Source organism: Dendrobates tinctorius, unplaced genomic scaffold (assembly GCF_039654945.1).
Source record: "Dendrobates tinctorius isolate UK_male_01 unplaced genomic scaffold, ASM3965494v1 ptg000063l, whole genome shotgun sequence".
Taxonomy (NCBI): Eukaryota; Metazoa; Chordata; class Amphibia; order Anura; family Dendrobatidae; genus Dendrobates; species Dendrobates tinctorius.
Window position 1 is genome coordinate 20,114,316 of NW_027361731.1, and position 16,601 is coordinate 20,130,916.

The window sequence follows — 16,601 nt, forward strand, 5'->3', positions numbered from 1 at the left end:
AAGCGCTCAGCATAGAGCAAAGAATAAATATGAGCCAATCCTTACTGCGATCTTTGGGAGGCAGAATGAACAAATCAACATCAGGTGAAGAATTAGTTTTAGTTATTTTTTATGCTGTTCATCGTGTGGAATAAGTGATTAGGCGACTTTATTCTTTGGGTAAGTGCGATTACAGATGTGGAGACACAGGGGTCTGCGGGTGCTCTAGTCAGCTAGCTGAAACCGCATGGACCAAAGGATCATCCTGCCAAACGCCCTCTCTCCTTTGATCATGAGCATAATACTACTGTGACAAAACAGGGTGAAGCTAAAACAATGTGGCAATACTTTATTGAACCACACAACTGGCAAATAACATAGAACAGTGGCAGCAAAATACCCAAGATGGTGAAAAATTAAAGAGTCTCACACTGACTCGTCGGTGACTTCAGAGCTTTAACAGCCGACCACCCCACCTGTGGAACGACAGGAGGATGTAGCAACAAGCTTACGAAGCTGACAGTCCATTGAGGTACAGGCCAGGTGAACGGAGGGTCACATTCTGGTTTCTCCGAACATCTCCATGGAGCCAAGTGACCTGTGGATGCAAATCCTGGCTTTCCCAAATATATCCAAGGGGCTCTGTTTACCGGTGGGTCCAAATCCTGACTACCCCAAACATATCTATGGTACAGCGATGGTCAATGGAGCAGATCTTTATTTTTTTCAGCTGGGACCATGGTCCCCTAAGCTGGCATCCTGTAAAATGTAAAATCTGATTCCCTCATGATGGAGCCATGATCGGGCAGCTATCCTGTAGAGTGTTCCTGGATGTGGTTCTGTAAAGAGTCTCTGGTTCTTTGGATCTCAGGATCTCTTGGCTCTCTGGGTGTTTTGGCTGTTTGGATGTAAATTGCAGAGGCATAGTCCACTTTTATAGCTCATAACTGTTGTCATTCAAGCCAGCATCCAGAGGTCAAGAAGACGATGTGATGAGGCTACCTTGCATTGTTTGACTACTTAATTTGCATAGTTTTTAATCCTCTGTTTTGTAAGTCAACAAACCACAGGACCCACAAAACGGTCATTCAACAGATTAAGTAAAAATCCAGTGTTCAATTACCCTACATCACTGTCTTCTAAAGATAGCAGACAATAAATTGAAGGAGCTGATATAAGAGGCAAACATTAGCTATTCAAAATGACCAAAAATCAACGTTTAAGGCTGTGTGCACACGATGCAGATTTGCAGCGGATCCGCAGCGGATTTTACCGCGCAGAAACGTTGCATTTCTGCATTGTGATGTACAGTAGCCTTAAAATCAATGGAAAAAAAACCGCTGTGCAGACGCTGCGGATTTTTCCGCGGTACAAAATCTGCAGCATGTTACTTCTTTTGTGCGGTTTTCCATCTCCCGTCACAAAATCCGCAGGGGGTAAATCGCGATGGAAAACCGCATGAAAAATGGAAGAAAACCGCAGGAAAAATGCAGGTCATTTGACCTGCGGATTTCTTCCATTCTGCGCGAAAAAATCAGCAGGGCCAAAAAGTCCGTCTGCACTCAGCCTAAGACTACAGTAATATGACAACAGTGTATGGTTCTTGACCGACTGAAGAACAAACGCATAAATTCAAAACTCAACATATAGATAACAGTCTATTCCTCCTGGCTTACGGATAGCAACACCGTTATCAGTGTGTCAAGAGTGGGAGAAGAGGGTTGCATTGACAATCAAACACAATGGGCAGCACTTTGAATACATTTTATAATTAGTCATAAAATTGTAAATAACTCATGAAAGAATAAACTTATGTTAAAACCAAACACACCATTGTTTTTATTGTGAAATTCTCAAAAAGTTTGATGTGTCACATGACTTTTCCCATTGAAAAATAAAGTTGGATCCAATATGGCCTACTTCAAAATGGCCACCATAGTCACCATCCATCTTGAAAAGTTTCTCCCCTCCCATATACTAATGTGCCACAAACAGGAAGTTGATATCACCAATCATTCCCATTTTATTTAGGTTTATCCATATACCGCATTTTTCGGACTATAAGACGCACCGGACCATAAGACGCACCCCAATTTTCAGTAGGAAAATAGGGAAAAAAAAATGTGTCAAATGGGGGTCCGTCTTACAGTCCGAATTCAGCTTACCTGGGAAGGGATCCGGCACAGGTGGAGTAGTCACAGGGGTCATTCAGTGGTCCAGGCTCGTGCGGTGGCGGCTCTGTGCTGGGGCAGCTGTGCTGAGGCAAGGGCAGCTGTGCTGGGGCATGGCAACTGTGCTGGGGCAGCAGTGCTGATGCAGGGGCAGCTGTGCTGGGGCAGCAGTGCTGGGGCAGGTGGGCTCTGCGGTGGTGGCAGCGGGATGTGCTCCGATGCAGAGGCGGCGGGTCCGCCGGCATTTCTTCGCAGCCCGGAGCATGGACGCCGGTCCGGGGATGGCGCATGCGCGGGATCAGATCTCGTCCCGAGATCTCGGGGGACGAGATTCAAATCTCGGCAACGAGATCTCGGGACGAGATCTGAAGCTGCGCATGCGCCATCCCGGCGGCCATGTTCCCGGAGGCCACCGCAACATGGCGGCGGCCAGCAAGGGAAGTGTGGAGGCCTCCGGGCTGCGAAGAAATGCCGGCGGACCCACTGCCCCTGCACCGGAGCACAGCCCGTTGCCACCACCGCACCGCCCGCTGCCACCAGCCAGGTTAGGTACCGTGTATTGCGACCATAAGACGCACCCCCCCCCACTTTCCCCCAAAATTTTGGAGGAAAAAAAGTGCGTCTTATGGTCGGAAAAATACGGTAAATGGCCCACCCTGTATATACACTACGTTTGTGCGCCACATGCACATTTGTGGCCTACTGGTGGTCATTTTGCAGGGCTCTGGCAGTGCTCCTCCTGTTCCTCCTTACACAAAGGAGATAGCGGTCCTTCTGCAGGGTTGTTGCCCTCCTACAGCAATAATAATGTGCCACATTTCCTTATATTGCAGTATTTGATATCATTGGTGTTTTATATGCATACTGACCATGGTGCTGCTGTATTATAGGACATTATGTTATGTGACTAGTGTTACACTGCATCCTGACACTTCATTTATGTATTGGTTTATTTGTCTGGATTACTAAGGTCTGCTTCAACCTTATATTGATCCTTGGAATAGAAGTTCACATTTTAATTTAATTTCTACAGAATAATTACCTATGTACAATGGACTAAACCAATGCTAGTACCTGCACTAAGACATTACCCATACAATAAACTTTGTGCCTTGAAGGTTTACCAGGTGTATGTCACTGTCACCACTTTTGGGTTGGGTGTACCCACTTTTCCAGAAACCTGTTGTAGTGTGTCTGACTTTTTAAGATTCCTTTTTTTTATGCAATATTCAATAACATTTGTACTTTAACTTTTACTCTGGCCTTGGTTAAAGCGTTTTTTGTGGTCTATTTATATTCATGCTTTATGGCCCGTTACATAGGATAATTTTGGTGTGCGAGTACGATTACAGCAATACTTCACTTATATTCTTTTATGTTTTAGCGCTTTTACACAATAAAAACTATTTTATTCAAAAAAAGAATCGCTTTATCTTGAGAGCTAGAACTTATTTATTGTTCTGCTGACGGACCCGTATGGCGGCTTGTTTTTTGCAGGACAAGATGACGTTTTCAGCTGTACAATCTTTATGCAGATTGCTTTTTTTATCGCTTATTTTTCCACTTTTGTTCAGCAATATCATGATAAAGCATAGCTTTTTGCCTTTTTTTTGTTTTGTTTTTATGGAGTTCATTGAAGGGAACAGTGGGACAGTTTTATAGCTCGGGTCGTTCCAGAAGGGGCGATACCAAAGAGGTGTACTTTTTATTTTAAACATAAATATATTGATTGAATTAATAGTTTCTTTTTTTTTTTGTTCTTTAGTTTGTGATTTGTAAAAAATTTTTACATTTTTTTTTTAATCTTTTTTTTTACTCTTGTACACTATCATGCAGTCTATGAATGGACAATGAGCCAAGCTGTGCCCTTTCAAATACGAGACATTTCTTCTAGTACAGACTGTTTGCTATCCCCCCTCTAAGCTGAGAATCCAGGAGCTAAGGTGCCAGGATTGACACCTACCTCCAGCAAAAGCCTTTGTCAACTAAATGTAACTCTACTGCCTTATTAATATCCTTTATTATTTCCTTCACACTCTACATGAGTTTTTAGATGATGAAGATGATTCCCAGAAATAACAAATCCCACATTTTGAACATAAAAAATGGTTTCTACCCTGTATGAGTTCTCTGATGTGCAACAAGATTTGAACTCGAACTATAAGATTTCCCACATTCTGGACATGAATATGGTTTTTCTCCTGTGTGAATTCTCTGATGATTGAGAAGACTTGATTTCTCTGTAAAAAATTTCCCACATTCTGAACATGAATATGGCTTCTCTCCTGTGTGAATTCTTTGATGTGTAATAAGATCTTGTCCCTGGATAAAACATTTCCCACATTCTAGACATGAATATGGCTTCTCTCCTGTGTGGATTTTTTGATGTGTAATAAGATTTGATCTCTGGATAAAACATTTCCCACATTCTGAACATGAAAATGGCTTTTCTCCTGTGTGACTTCGCTGATGCCTACGGAGATGTGCTTTCCGGTTGAAACATTTCCAACATTCTGGACATGAATATGGCTTCTCTCCTGTGTGAATTCTCTGATGATTGAGAAGACTTGATTTCCCTGTAAAACACTTACCACATTCAGGACATGAAAATGGCTTTTCTCCTGTGTGAATTCTCTGATGATTGAGAAGACTTGATTTCCCTGTAAAACATTTCCCACATTCTGGACATGAAAATGGCTTTTCTCCTGTGTGAATTCTCTGATGATTGAGAAGACTTGATTTCTCTGTAAAACATTTCTCACATTCTGGACATGAATATGGCTTCTCTACTGTGTGGATTCTTTGATGTTTAAGAAGATATGATCTCTGAATAAAAGATTTCCCACATTCTGGACATGAATACGGCTTCTCCCCTGTGTGACTTCTGTAATGTGTAAGCAAATTTGACTTATGGATAAAACATTTCCCACATTCTGAACACGAAAATGGCTTCTGTCCTGTGTGACTTCTGTAATGTGTAACCAAATTTGACTTATGGATAAAACATTTCCCACATTCTGAACACGAAAATGGCTTCTGTCCTGTGTGACTTCTGTAATGTGTAACCAAATTTGACTTACGGTTAAAACATTTCCCACATTCTGAACATGAAAATGGCTTTTCTCCTGTATGACTTCTCTGATGTCTAAGAAGTGTTGATTTAACCATGAAACATTTCCCACATTCTGAACATGAAAATGGCTTTTCTCCTGTGTGACTTCTCTGATGCCTAAGGAAATTTGCTTGCTGGTTGAAACATTTCCCACATTGTGAACAGGAAAATGGCTTTTCTCCTGTGTGAATTCTCTCATGTGTAAGCAATTTAGATTTACATTTAAAATATTTCCCACATTCTGAACAGGTAAATGGTTTCTCTGTGGGAATTATTTGATGTTCAACATCATGTTTGCAGCTTTCATTTTGCTTATCAGTCTGTGATGAATCCAAATAGAGGACTGATTGAAAAGGCTTCGATGATTGATTTTTGCTCTGAAGGACTGCAGGTATAGCTGGAATAATGACATGCTTTTCATAGGTATCTGGTTTGACACCACAGTCACCTGCCAAGAATGAAACGGATTTTATTATTTTTCAATATCAATGCCTTATATTTTATATCATTTCTATATACACAATTCTATACAACTCAAAGTATAATGAAACTATGACCTCAGACAGTGGTGAGCCACCTGTTCACAAATCCCATGGTACTGAACCTCCAAAGTACAAGCAACAAACATAATACACAAACGCAGAAAAGTTTGAAGCAATAAAGTCGTAGTTACTCACCGGTTAACGGTATTTTTCGGAGTCCATGACAGCACCACCTGAGAGAGGGGATCCGCCCTTTAGGAACAGGAAACCTACAGATACAAAAAGGCGGCACCTCTCCCACGCATCAGTTGGATTACAGAGCACAAGAGGACAACAACGGTTAATAGCATAATTTATATACAATACTTTACACGACTATTTAAATTACCCGTGTACCTATAAGGGGAAGAAGTGCACACCCAAAATTTTAAACTAAAGGGAGGGAATATACGGGTGCTGTCATGGACTCCGAAAAATACCGTTAACCGGTGAGTAACTACGACTTTCTTCGGTCGTCCATGACAGCACCACCTGAGAGAATTACAGAGAGTAATAACTATTTAGGGAGGGACTACAGCCTGCAGTACCCTTAAACCAAAAGAGAGGTCTGTGGAAGCACCCAAGTCTAGCCTATAATGACTATAAAAGGTGCACGGAGGACCAAGTAGCCGCCTTACATATCTGGTCGATGGAGACTTCTGATCTCTCGGCCCACGAGGTCGCCATGGCTCTGGTGGAATGCGCCCTCAGCTTTCCGGGTGGCGACCTGCCTTTTGAGTTGTATGCGATTAAGATCGCCTCTAATCCACCTAGCTAGTGTGCTTTTTGATACTCTACAACCTTTCCTAGGGCCTTGATGGGAGACAAACAGGGCATTATCTTTTCTCCAGGGATCGGTAACTGCCAGATATTCTTTGAGGCATCTCCTAACATCTAGGGTGTGTAGTTTCTCTTCCTTCTCATTAGCTGGATTAGGGAGGAAGGATGGAAGGACTATCTCCTGTGTCCTGTGAAAGCTAGAAACTACCTTAGGTAAGTACGCCGGATCAGGTTTGAGTGTTACTCTATCGTCCTTAAACTGTATATAAGGAGGACGCCTAGATAATGACTGGATGTCGCTCACCCTACGAGCTGAGGTTAGAGCTACCAGGAAGGCTACTTAAGGGACAGGTTTTTTATGGAAGTTGATGAAATAGGTTCGAATGGAGCCGCTGTCATAGCCGTGAGGACTAGGTTTAAGTCCCATGGCATGAACCTATCTTTCACTATTGGCCTGGATCTACCTGCTGCTTTAATGAATCTACTGATCCAGTAATTACCCGCTATGTTGCAGCTAAAGAGGGCCCCCAAGGATGATACCTGTACTTTAAGGGTACTAGTGGAAAGCCCCATATCCAGACCTTTCTGAAGAAACTCTAAGATCTGGTTTATAGGTGCTGAACCCCCAGCGACTATTCCGGAGTTCTGAAGGAATCTCTTCCAAATCCTGACAGATTTTGGTAGTGATGATTTTCCTACTTTTAAGTAGAGTGTTAATCAGGTCTGGGGAGAAGTCTTTATCTCTTAGCAATGTCCGTTCAAACTCCACGCCGTCAGATGTAGGCCAGCCACCTGAGGATGGAAGACTGGGCCCTGGGATAAGAGTAGGAGATCCGGGATGTCTGGAAGGACCCAAGGCTCGGACACCGACATGGTCCTGAGGCATGAGAACCATGCCCTCCTGGGCCAAAATGGAGCGATAACTATAACCCTCGCTCTGTCCCCTCCTGATTTTTCTCAACACCAGGGGTAGTAATCCCCTCTCTCAGGTGGTGCTGTCATGGACGACTGAAGAAAGAGAGAATTAAAAATAAGCTTTGTTACATTACAATCTATAGCAACAGATAAAAATATACACCAAAAAAACCATGTGAGATTCTAAAAGGGGTATTCCCATTTCTTTTCAACTATCCGAATATGTAGTAGGTGTAATAATAATAGGAAATATGTAGTGAAGTTCTTCTGACTCGCTATGTTGATCACCCCATGTGCAGAGCACTGCATTAGCTTAGGTATCCATGGTTACTACCACTCATATAGTGACTGTTAGTTGCTAGTGGTCATAATCATGGCTACCTAAGCTACTGCAATCCCCTGGACATGGGGTAAGCGACAGAGAATCAGGAAAACTATGCCACATATCTAATTGGAGGTATTTGCTATTATAATTACACCTACTATATTTTGGGATAGGATCTTGGAAATGAGAGTACCCCCTTAAGGCCTCCTTCACACGTCAGTGTGTCCGGTACATGTGACAGTTTTCATATGTACCAGTGACGACCCACTGAACTGAATGGATCTGCGCAAATGTCAGTGTGTTTCCACAGACCGTGTGTCTGTGGGCAAGGCATGCTGACATTACTGTTTTTTTAGCAGAACGGTCCACAAAAAGTCTTGCACATGTGCACACTAATGACATATGGATAACATCGGTGTGTCATCAGTGGGAAAAGTACTGGCACCTGGGAATCAGCGGTACTGTCGCGCTGATTGCTGGCTCCGGGTGTTGAAAACAGCTCACATCATTGTACCCTGCTCTGCCTGTGATCAGCGCAACCAGGGAACAACGTTGAGAGTTGTATTCAGGCCCCGCTGTCTATATAGGAGAAAAGTCTAAACTAAAAAAATAAAAATCACATTATACTCACCTTAACACCTAATCCAGTGAAGCCATGGTCACCTGTAAAGAAATAAAAATGAAAAAAGACTATCACTCACCTGTCCAAAGTTGAAAGAATCCAGTGTCCCATGCCGTAATCCATCTGTTACAGAACCACTCAGCACCCAGAATATGTTGTGCAGTTATATGTATAATAGGTTCCAAGGGAGATGAATGTCCCTAATGCATCATCACACAGGCTGCGCCCTGGGCAGAGGGAACACGATATTCCCCTTTTGTCCGCCCTCCCCCCACCTTTGTAATTCCCACAGTAAATATCGGCAGGCTCCGGCCACCGGCGGCTATTGTAATGTATGTCTGGCCTGCCACTTTTCTATTGGCCTGCCCTCTGTATCTGTGTGATATATTCTGTGTCCTGTGAGTAGTGATCTTTTATATGCACCCATGTAACCAAGGAATTCCAGCCAGCGTCCTTCATTCAGACTCCAGCCAAAGCAGAGTGGACCTCCGGAAACACAGGGTGGTACTGAAAGAGGTACCCAAGATTGGAAGACCCCGTTACACTGGTGGCAGCAAGCGGGATATGATACCCCTTCTACAGGAGGAAAGGAATGAATGGAAAACAACTACCAGAAGTTAAAGAGGATTACATTAAAAGATCTGGTGGAAGCCCGAGGGTTGATCGCCAGCAACAAAACAAAAGCGGATTTGATAGCAGCCATCATGGAACACGACAGTGCAGCGCCACCCCAATGTGAACGTGGAGGAGACTGAATTCCAGAGGGAGGTAAAGAACAGACTGGCGTTCTATGGCCCAAACCCTGCAGTAGAGATCATACGAGAGGTGATGGCTGATGTGCGTACTGATCTGAAGGAAAAGATGGCCGAGCGGACCAGGATAGAGCTAGCCAAGATGGAGATGGCAGAGCGGACCAAAGTGGAGCTGGCCAAGATGGAAATGGCATAGCGGAGAGAGGAGAGTCAGCGAGCAGGGGGAGCTCTGGCCTTCGACCAGGTACCTTCAACAGTAAGCCACAAAAAGATCCAGTATAATGCCTTCCGACAGTTGGGGGAGGCAGAGAAAGACATTGATGGTTTTCTGCAGGACTTTGAGCAGCAGTGTGCCCTTCATCAAGTAAAGCCGGAGGAATGGGTTCAGATTCTGGCCAGCAATCTGACAGGCCGGGCAGCGGACGCCTATCGCACGGTACCTGATGAGGACTGTATGGACTATGAGTGGATCAAAGAAGTGATCTTGGCCCGGTATGCGCTGACACCAGAGGCATACTGCCAAAAGGTCAGCAGACTTATAAAACGCGTAACCGATACCCACGCTGAATGGGCCAGTAAATTACGGTGGTCACTGCTACAGTGGGTACAAGGGAGCCAAGCAACCACTAAGGAGGACGTCCTCCAGCTCTTCTTGTTAGAACGATTCTTTAATGGACTAACTCCCGAGACACAGGAATGGCTTCGGGACAGGCGGCCAACGACTCTTGAGGAAGCCGCTCGTCTGGCCGATGAACATCATGATGCAAGGAGGCCTCAGTTGTCCGGATCAAAGGTGGTCACTAAGGGCCCGCCCATGGACCTGGAGGGCCCCAAACCACCGAAGATTGTAGGGGGATCAGCTAGAAACCCGGCCTACCACAGTCCCCCTGGGGCGTGATGCCACACCTGCCGTCAGCTGGGCCACCTGCAAAGACAATGTCCCAACCGGACTCCGCATACCCAGTGGCCAAAGGCGGGAACAGCTACCTTTAGCCGGGCTGCTGTACACTGCTACCAAGGCGAAGCTGACCCGGCATTGGGGGCTACGACTAACCAAGGGGTGGAAGAGATGGAGGAAGTGCTGCATGAAGTAGCCCCGTGCAGGCATCCCGGGCAGATAATCAACAACAGCATCGACAGGTCGTGTGGGTTAATGGGAAACGTATGCAGGGACTAAGAGATTCCGGGGCAACTTTGACCCTTGTGAAGCCTCATCTCGTCCGGGACCAAGAGAAGATGGACCGGACAGTGGCAGTCCGTATAGCAGGGGGAGCCATACATCGACTGCCCACTGCTAGGATTCACCTGAACTGGGGAGTCGGGGATGGCCTTGTTGAGGTCGGCTTGATGGAGGATTTGCCTGCAGATGTCTTGCTGGGAAATGACTTGGGGCCCATGTTGTCTGCATTCTCGGTTGCCCCTCTGGCTGAGACATATCCTGTGACCACCCGGAGACAAGCTCGAGCTGCAGAGGCGGAATCACACTCAGAGGAGGCATAGGTAAGACATCCCAGCCCTACACGTATTCCCATAGCCAGACACATTTCTTGGGCCACCCCAGATGAATTTAAGAGGGAGTTACTTGAGGATCCTTCATTGGAGGGATATCGTGGGAAGGCACAGGAGGGGAGAGGGGTACTGAAAGGGGAACAGTTTGTATGGAAGCAGGGACTCCTCTACCGGATCACAGAGCAGCACCACACAGGGACGAGCTCCACTATAAAACTACAGCTGGTAGTTCCCAAGAAGTATAGGCAGGAGTTACTGCGAATCTCTCATGACATACCCTTGGCCAGGCACTTCGGCGTCAGTCGCACCAGGCATCGTGACACAAAACTTCTTTTGGCCGGGGGTAACCTATGATGTTCGTCAGTACTGCCAGACCTGTGACAGTTGCCAGCGCATTGGCAAGAGGGGGGAATCGATGCAAGGCCAAATTACTCCCCCTCCCCATTGTGGAGGAACCATTTAGCCGAGTAGCGGTCGATCTGATAGGGCCGTTAGCCAAACCCAGTCCGTCAGGGAAAAGGTATATATTGACAGTGGTAGATTATGCCACACGGTATCCAGAGGCGGTTGCGTTACCTAACATACTGGCAGAGACTGTGGCGGCCGCCCTGCTCCAGGTGTTCTCACGGGTTGGATTTCCCCGGGAGATTATCTCGGACCAGGGTACCCAACCAACTGTGGAAGCTGTGCAGCGTAAAGTCCATTAGAAGCGCCCCGTACCACCCGCAAACCAATGGGTTGTGTGAACGCTTTAACAGGACATTAAAACAGCTCATTGGGACTTTTACCAGGACCTACAGGGACTGGGAGAAATTCTTGCCACACCTCCTGTTTGCCTATCGGGAGGTGCCCCAAGAATCCACGGGGTTCTCCCCGTTCGAGCTGGTATATGGGAGAAGGGTAGGGGGACCCCTAGACTTAGTGCTAGAACACTGGGAAGGGAAGGGCCTCATAGAAGGGGTACCCATTGTACCCTATGTGCTGGAATTCCGGGACCGCCTACAGGAGCTGACCCAGGCTGTACGTGAGAACATGCAGGCGACCCAGCAGCGCCAGCGCGTATGGTACGATCGGAGGGCCAGAGAGCGCACCTTGGAAATAGGACAGAAGATCCTGGTGCTACAGCCCACTAAGCAGAACAAGTTCCAAGCTGCATGGCAGGGGCCCTACCAGGTAGTGGGGAAAATAGCCGACACAACCTATAATGTCGCCGATTGTGACGACCACAGGGTTATCCGCATGTTCCACGTGAATATGCTGAAGCCCTACCGGGGGCGCCCTGAAGAGGTAGTGGCCATCTGTGCACCTGAAGCAGAGGATTTAGCCGGACTTCCCTTGCCGGATGTCTTAGGGGAAAGGACTCAGTCTAAAACATGGGACCAGGTACACTTGTTTGAAGACCTAGGCCCCCGGGAGAGACAGCAGGCGGAGGAGTTGTTGAGGCAGCGACAGAGGATGTTTTCGGGGAGACCAGGGTACACTCGCTTGGCACAACACAAGGTTGAGACCCAGGATCAGACCCCCCTGCGACAAAACCCCTTCTGTGTCCCTGAGTATGTACGAGAGGGGATGCGACAAGAGATGTTGCGTTTAGGGGTCATTGAAGAGTCAGATAGTCCCTGGGCATCCCCTGTAGTGTTAGTGCCCAAGAAGGATGGAACTACATGGTTTTGTGTAGACCATCGTAAGCTCAATGAGAAAATAGTGACGGATGCATATCCCATGCCGCGTGTGGATGAGTTGTTAGACCGGCTGGCTGGGGCAAAGTATTTGACCACCATCGATCTATGCAAAGGCTACTGGCAGATTCCCCTTAGTCATGATGCTATTTCCAAGTCGGCATTTGTCACCCCGCTCGGCTTATTCCAGTTTCGAGTTATGCCATTCGGGATGAAGAATGCTCCGGCGACCTTCCAAAGGCTGGCTGACCGGCTTCTGGATGGTCTCCAGGACTATGCTTGTGCCTACCTGGACGACATCGCCATCTACAGTGCGACATGGGAAGAGCATCTAAATCACCTAGAGACAGTATTGGACAGGATCCACCAGGCCGGAATCACCCTGAACCCAAACAAGTGTCACGTGGGCAAAGCAGAGGTTCAGTATTTAGGGCATTGGGTGGGAAGTGGGAAACAGCGACCAGAACCAGCCAAGATTGAAGCCATAGCCAAATGGCCCACCCCACGCACTAAAACCCAGGTCATGGCGTTTCTAGGGACAGCGGGGTATTACAGGAAATTCGTTCCCAATTACAGCAGCATAGCCAAGCCCCTCACTGATCTGTCCCATAAGAACCAATCCCGCCAGGTAACCTGGACCCCAGAGTGTGAGGAAGTCTTCCGCCAACTAAAGGACGCCCTCACCAATACCCCTGTATTGGCCGCACCCGATCCAACTAAACGTTTCCTTGTTCACACAGACGCTTCTATGTTTGGATTGGGGGCAGTACTGAACCAAGTCGGGCCGGACGGCCAAGAACACCCGGTAGCTTACCTGAGTCAGAAACTACTGCCCAGTGAAGTAAGCTATGCGGCCATCGAGAAGGAGTGCCTGGCGGTAGTATGGGCACTCAAGAAGTTGCAACCATATTTGTATGGACGACAGTTTTCCCTCCTAACGGACCATAATCCCCTAGTCTGGCTTAATCGGGTCTCCGGAGACAACGCCAGATTGCTGCGGTGGAGTTTAGCCCTACAACCTCTGGACTTCACCATCCACTACAGACCCGGCAAACAAAACGGTAACGCCGAAGGACTAAGTCGACAAACGGAACTTGTACCAACCCCATAAACTTCGGTCATCCCCAAACCGATCCGTTAAGGATCAGACTGTGCATGCCGATCGCGTCGTTGAAAAGGGGGAGCCGTGTTACAGAACCACTCAGCACCCAGAATATGTTGAGCAGTTATATGTATGTATAATAGGTTCCATGGGAGATGCATGTCCCTAATGCATCAGCCCACAGGCTGAACCCTGGGCAAAGGGGACATGATATTCCCCTTTTGTCCGCCCCTTCCCCCCCCACACACCTTTGTAATTCCCACAGTAAATATCGGCAGGCTCCGGCCACCTGTGGCTATTGTAATGTATGTCTGGCCTGCCGCTTTTCTATTGGCCTGCCCTCTGTATCTGTGTGATATATTCTGTGTCCTGTGAGTAAAGTGTTGTCAGACTGGAAATACATGGAGAAGCAGTGATCTTTTATATGCGCCCATGTAACCAAGGAATTCCAGTAGGGTCGTCCTTCATTCAGACTCCAGCCAAAGCAGAGTGGACCTCACATCATTGTACCCTGCTCTGCCTGTGATCAGCGCAACCAGGGAACAACGTTGAGAGTTGTATTCAGGCCCCGCTGTCTATATAGGAGGAAAATTAAGTGTAAAATAAAAAAATAAAAATCACATTATACTCACCTTAACACCTAATCCAGTGAAGCCATGGTCACCTGTAAAGAAACAAAAATGAAAAAAGACTATCACTCACCTGTCCAAAGTTGAAAGAATCCAAAGTGTCCCATGCCGTAATCCATCTGTTACAGAACCACTCAGCACCCAGAATATGTTGTGCAGTTATATGTATGTATAATAGGTTCCATGGGAGATGCATGTCCCTAATGCATCATCCCACAGGCTGCGCCCTGGGCAGAGGGAACACAATATTCCCCTTTTGTCCGCCCCCCCCACCTTTGTAATTCCCACAGTAAATATCGGCAGGCTCCGGCCATCGGCGGCTATTGTAATGTATGCCTGGCCTGCCGGTTTTCTATTGGCCTGCCCTCTGTATCTGTGTGATATATTCTGTGTCCTGTGAGTAAAGTGTTGTCAGACTGGAAATACGTGGAGAAGCAGTGATCTTTTATATGCGCCCATGTAACCAAGGAATTCCAGTAGGGTCGTCCTTCATTCAGACTCCAGCCAAAGCAGAGTGGACCTCCGGAAACACGGGGTGGTACTGAAAGAGGTACCCAAGATTGGAAGACCCCGTTACACCATCTGTGTGACATTTGCATATCAGAATAAGCGGTGACCTGAGGTGACCACTCACGTTGAAAAGCTGGGTAGAATGACTCGTTCACACCCTGATTTTTCAAGGTGAACTGCGCTGATTTCATTGAGGTCATCACAGTTCATAGGCCCGCTCTTGCTGCAGGGAGTCATTTTCCCCTGCGCTTCAGAGGGAGTGGTTGCCTCATAACCCTCCATCAAAGTCCTTCGCATCCAAAAGCACTACAAAAATTGGCTGGTGACTAGCTCATCCAACCTTTATCCACCCCAATTCCTCAAGATAGTTGGACCATCATTGTAAATAAGCCCCTGTACTTTGTGTCACTTCCACCACATTGTAGAGTGTAAGCTCTTATGGGCAGGGTTGTCAATATCTTGTCACTGATTATTGAAACTGAACCTGTCAAAGACTGAACTCCCGCTACTAAAGTACCTATACTCTACATTGCCATTTCCGTTTGTGGTTCCACTATTAGTCCCCAGCAATATGCCCGCTGTCTTGGCGTCATACTTGACTCCGAGCTTTCCTTTGTCACCCACATACGATCACTGGCTCGCTCTTGTTATCTGCACCTCAAAAACATTTCTATAATTCAACCTTTTCTTACTTTTGACTCCGCAAAAACTCTTACTGTTTCTCTTATTCATTCTCATCTCGACTATTGTAACTCTCTTCTAATCGGTCTCCCTCTCACCAAACTCTCCCCCTCCAATCTGTCTTGAATGCTGCTGCCAGGATCATATTCCTCGCCAATCGTTACACTGATGCCTCTACCTTGTGCGAGTCATTACACTGGCTACCCATCCACTCCAGAATACAGTACAAACTTATTACCCTCACCCACAAAGCTCTTCATGGCTCAGCACCACCCTACATCTCCTCCCTTGTTTCAGTATACCATCCTATCCGCGCCCTCCGTTCTGCTGATGACCTGAGGTTAGCATCCTCAATAATCAGAACCTCCCACTCCCTTCTCCAAGACTATACACGTGCTGCGCCAATTCTTTGGAATGCACTTCTCAGGTCAATACGATTAGTCCCCAATCCCCACAATTTTAAGCGTGCCTTGATAACTCATTTATTCAGACTGGTCTACCGCCTCAACACATTAACCTAATCTATCCCTTTGTGGCACAGCCAAAAGTTTTTACCATAACCAGGTTCCCCGCATCATGTTCCCACATGCTTTATGCATCCATTAGCGCTCTGTGTCTGTACTGTTACACACTTAACATTATGGCTGGTCCATACAATCAGGGCAACTGTTACCACCCACCTTTCGCGTCTCCCTTTTTTACTGATAGATTGTAAGCTTGCGAGCAGGGCCCTCATTCCTCTTGGTATCTGTTATGATCTATGTGATTATTGTTATGCTGTAATGTCTATTGTCTGTACAAGTCCCCCGTGAAATGTAAAGTGCTGCGGAATATGGCGGCGCTATATAAGTAAAGATTATTATTATTATGAGCAAATGTCAGACAATTTGATTACAGCGTTGACAACGCTATTCATTCAATTTTGGACAGGTGAGAGATATTGTTGTCTTATTTTTGTTTGTGTAAAGGTGACAATGGCTTCAGGGGATTAGGTGTTGAGGGCTTGTACCCATTACCATGAAAAAAAAGTTCCGATTTCAGTCTAGAAAATTAGGACTAATGTCATAAACGTGCCATGCGATTTTAATGCGAGTACAATCTGATTTTTCACACTTAGCATCCGAATAACATCCGAATGCCATGTAATTGCTATTTGATTGCAATACGATTTTAAACATGAACTTTGACATAGCGAATTACTCTGTCATTTACACATATTTTTCCAAGGAAATATACTTCAATAAACACATATACTGTATACATTTTATGAAAATCTGGCAATTCATCTGCCGCGTACAGCAGGATCACAGCGTG

General features: G+C 46.3%; 1 protein-coding gene across 1 annotated transcript in view; it reads right to left on the reverse strand.

The window, feature by feature from the left end:
- Positions 1–313: 313 nt before the first annotated feature.
- LOC141094247 (uncharacterized) overlaps positions 314–16,601 on the reverse strand; it is a 104,613-nt gene continuing 88,325 nt past the window's right edge. Inside the window, exon 7 of the mRNA XM_073580065.1 lies at positions 314–5,710. Coding sequence (XP_073436166.1) covers positions 4,263–5,710 — 1,448 coding nt within the window. The 3' untranslated portion in view covers positions 314–4,262. The remainder of the gene's footprint in view (positions 5,711–16,601) is intronic.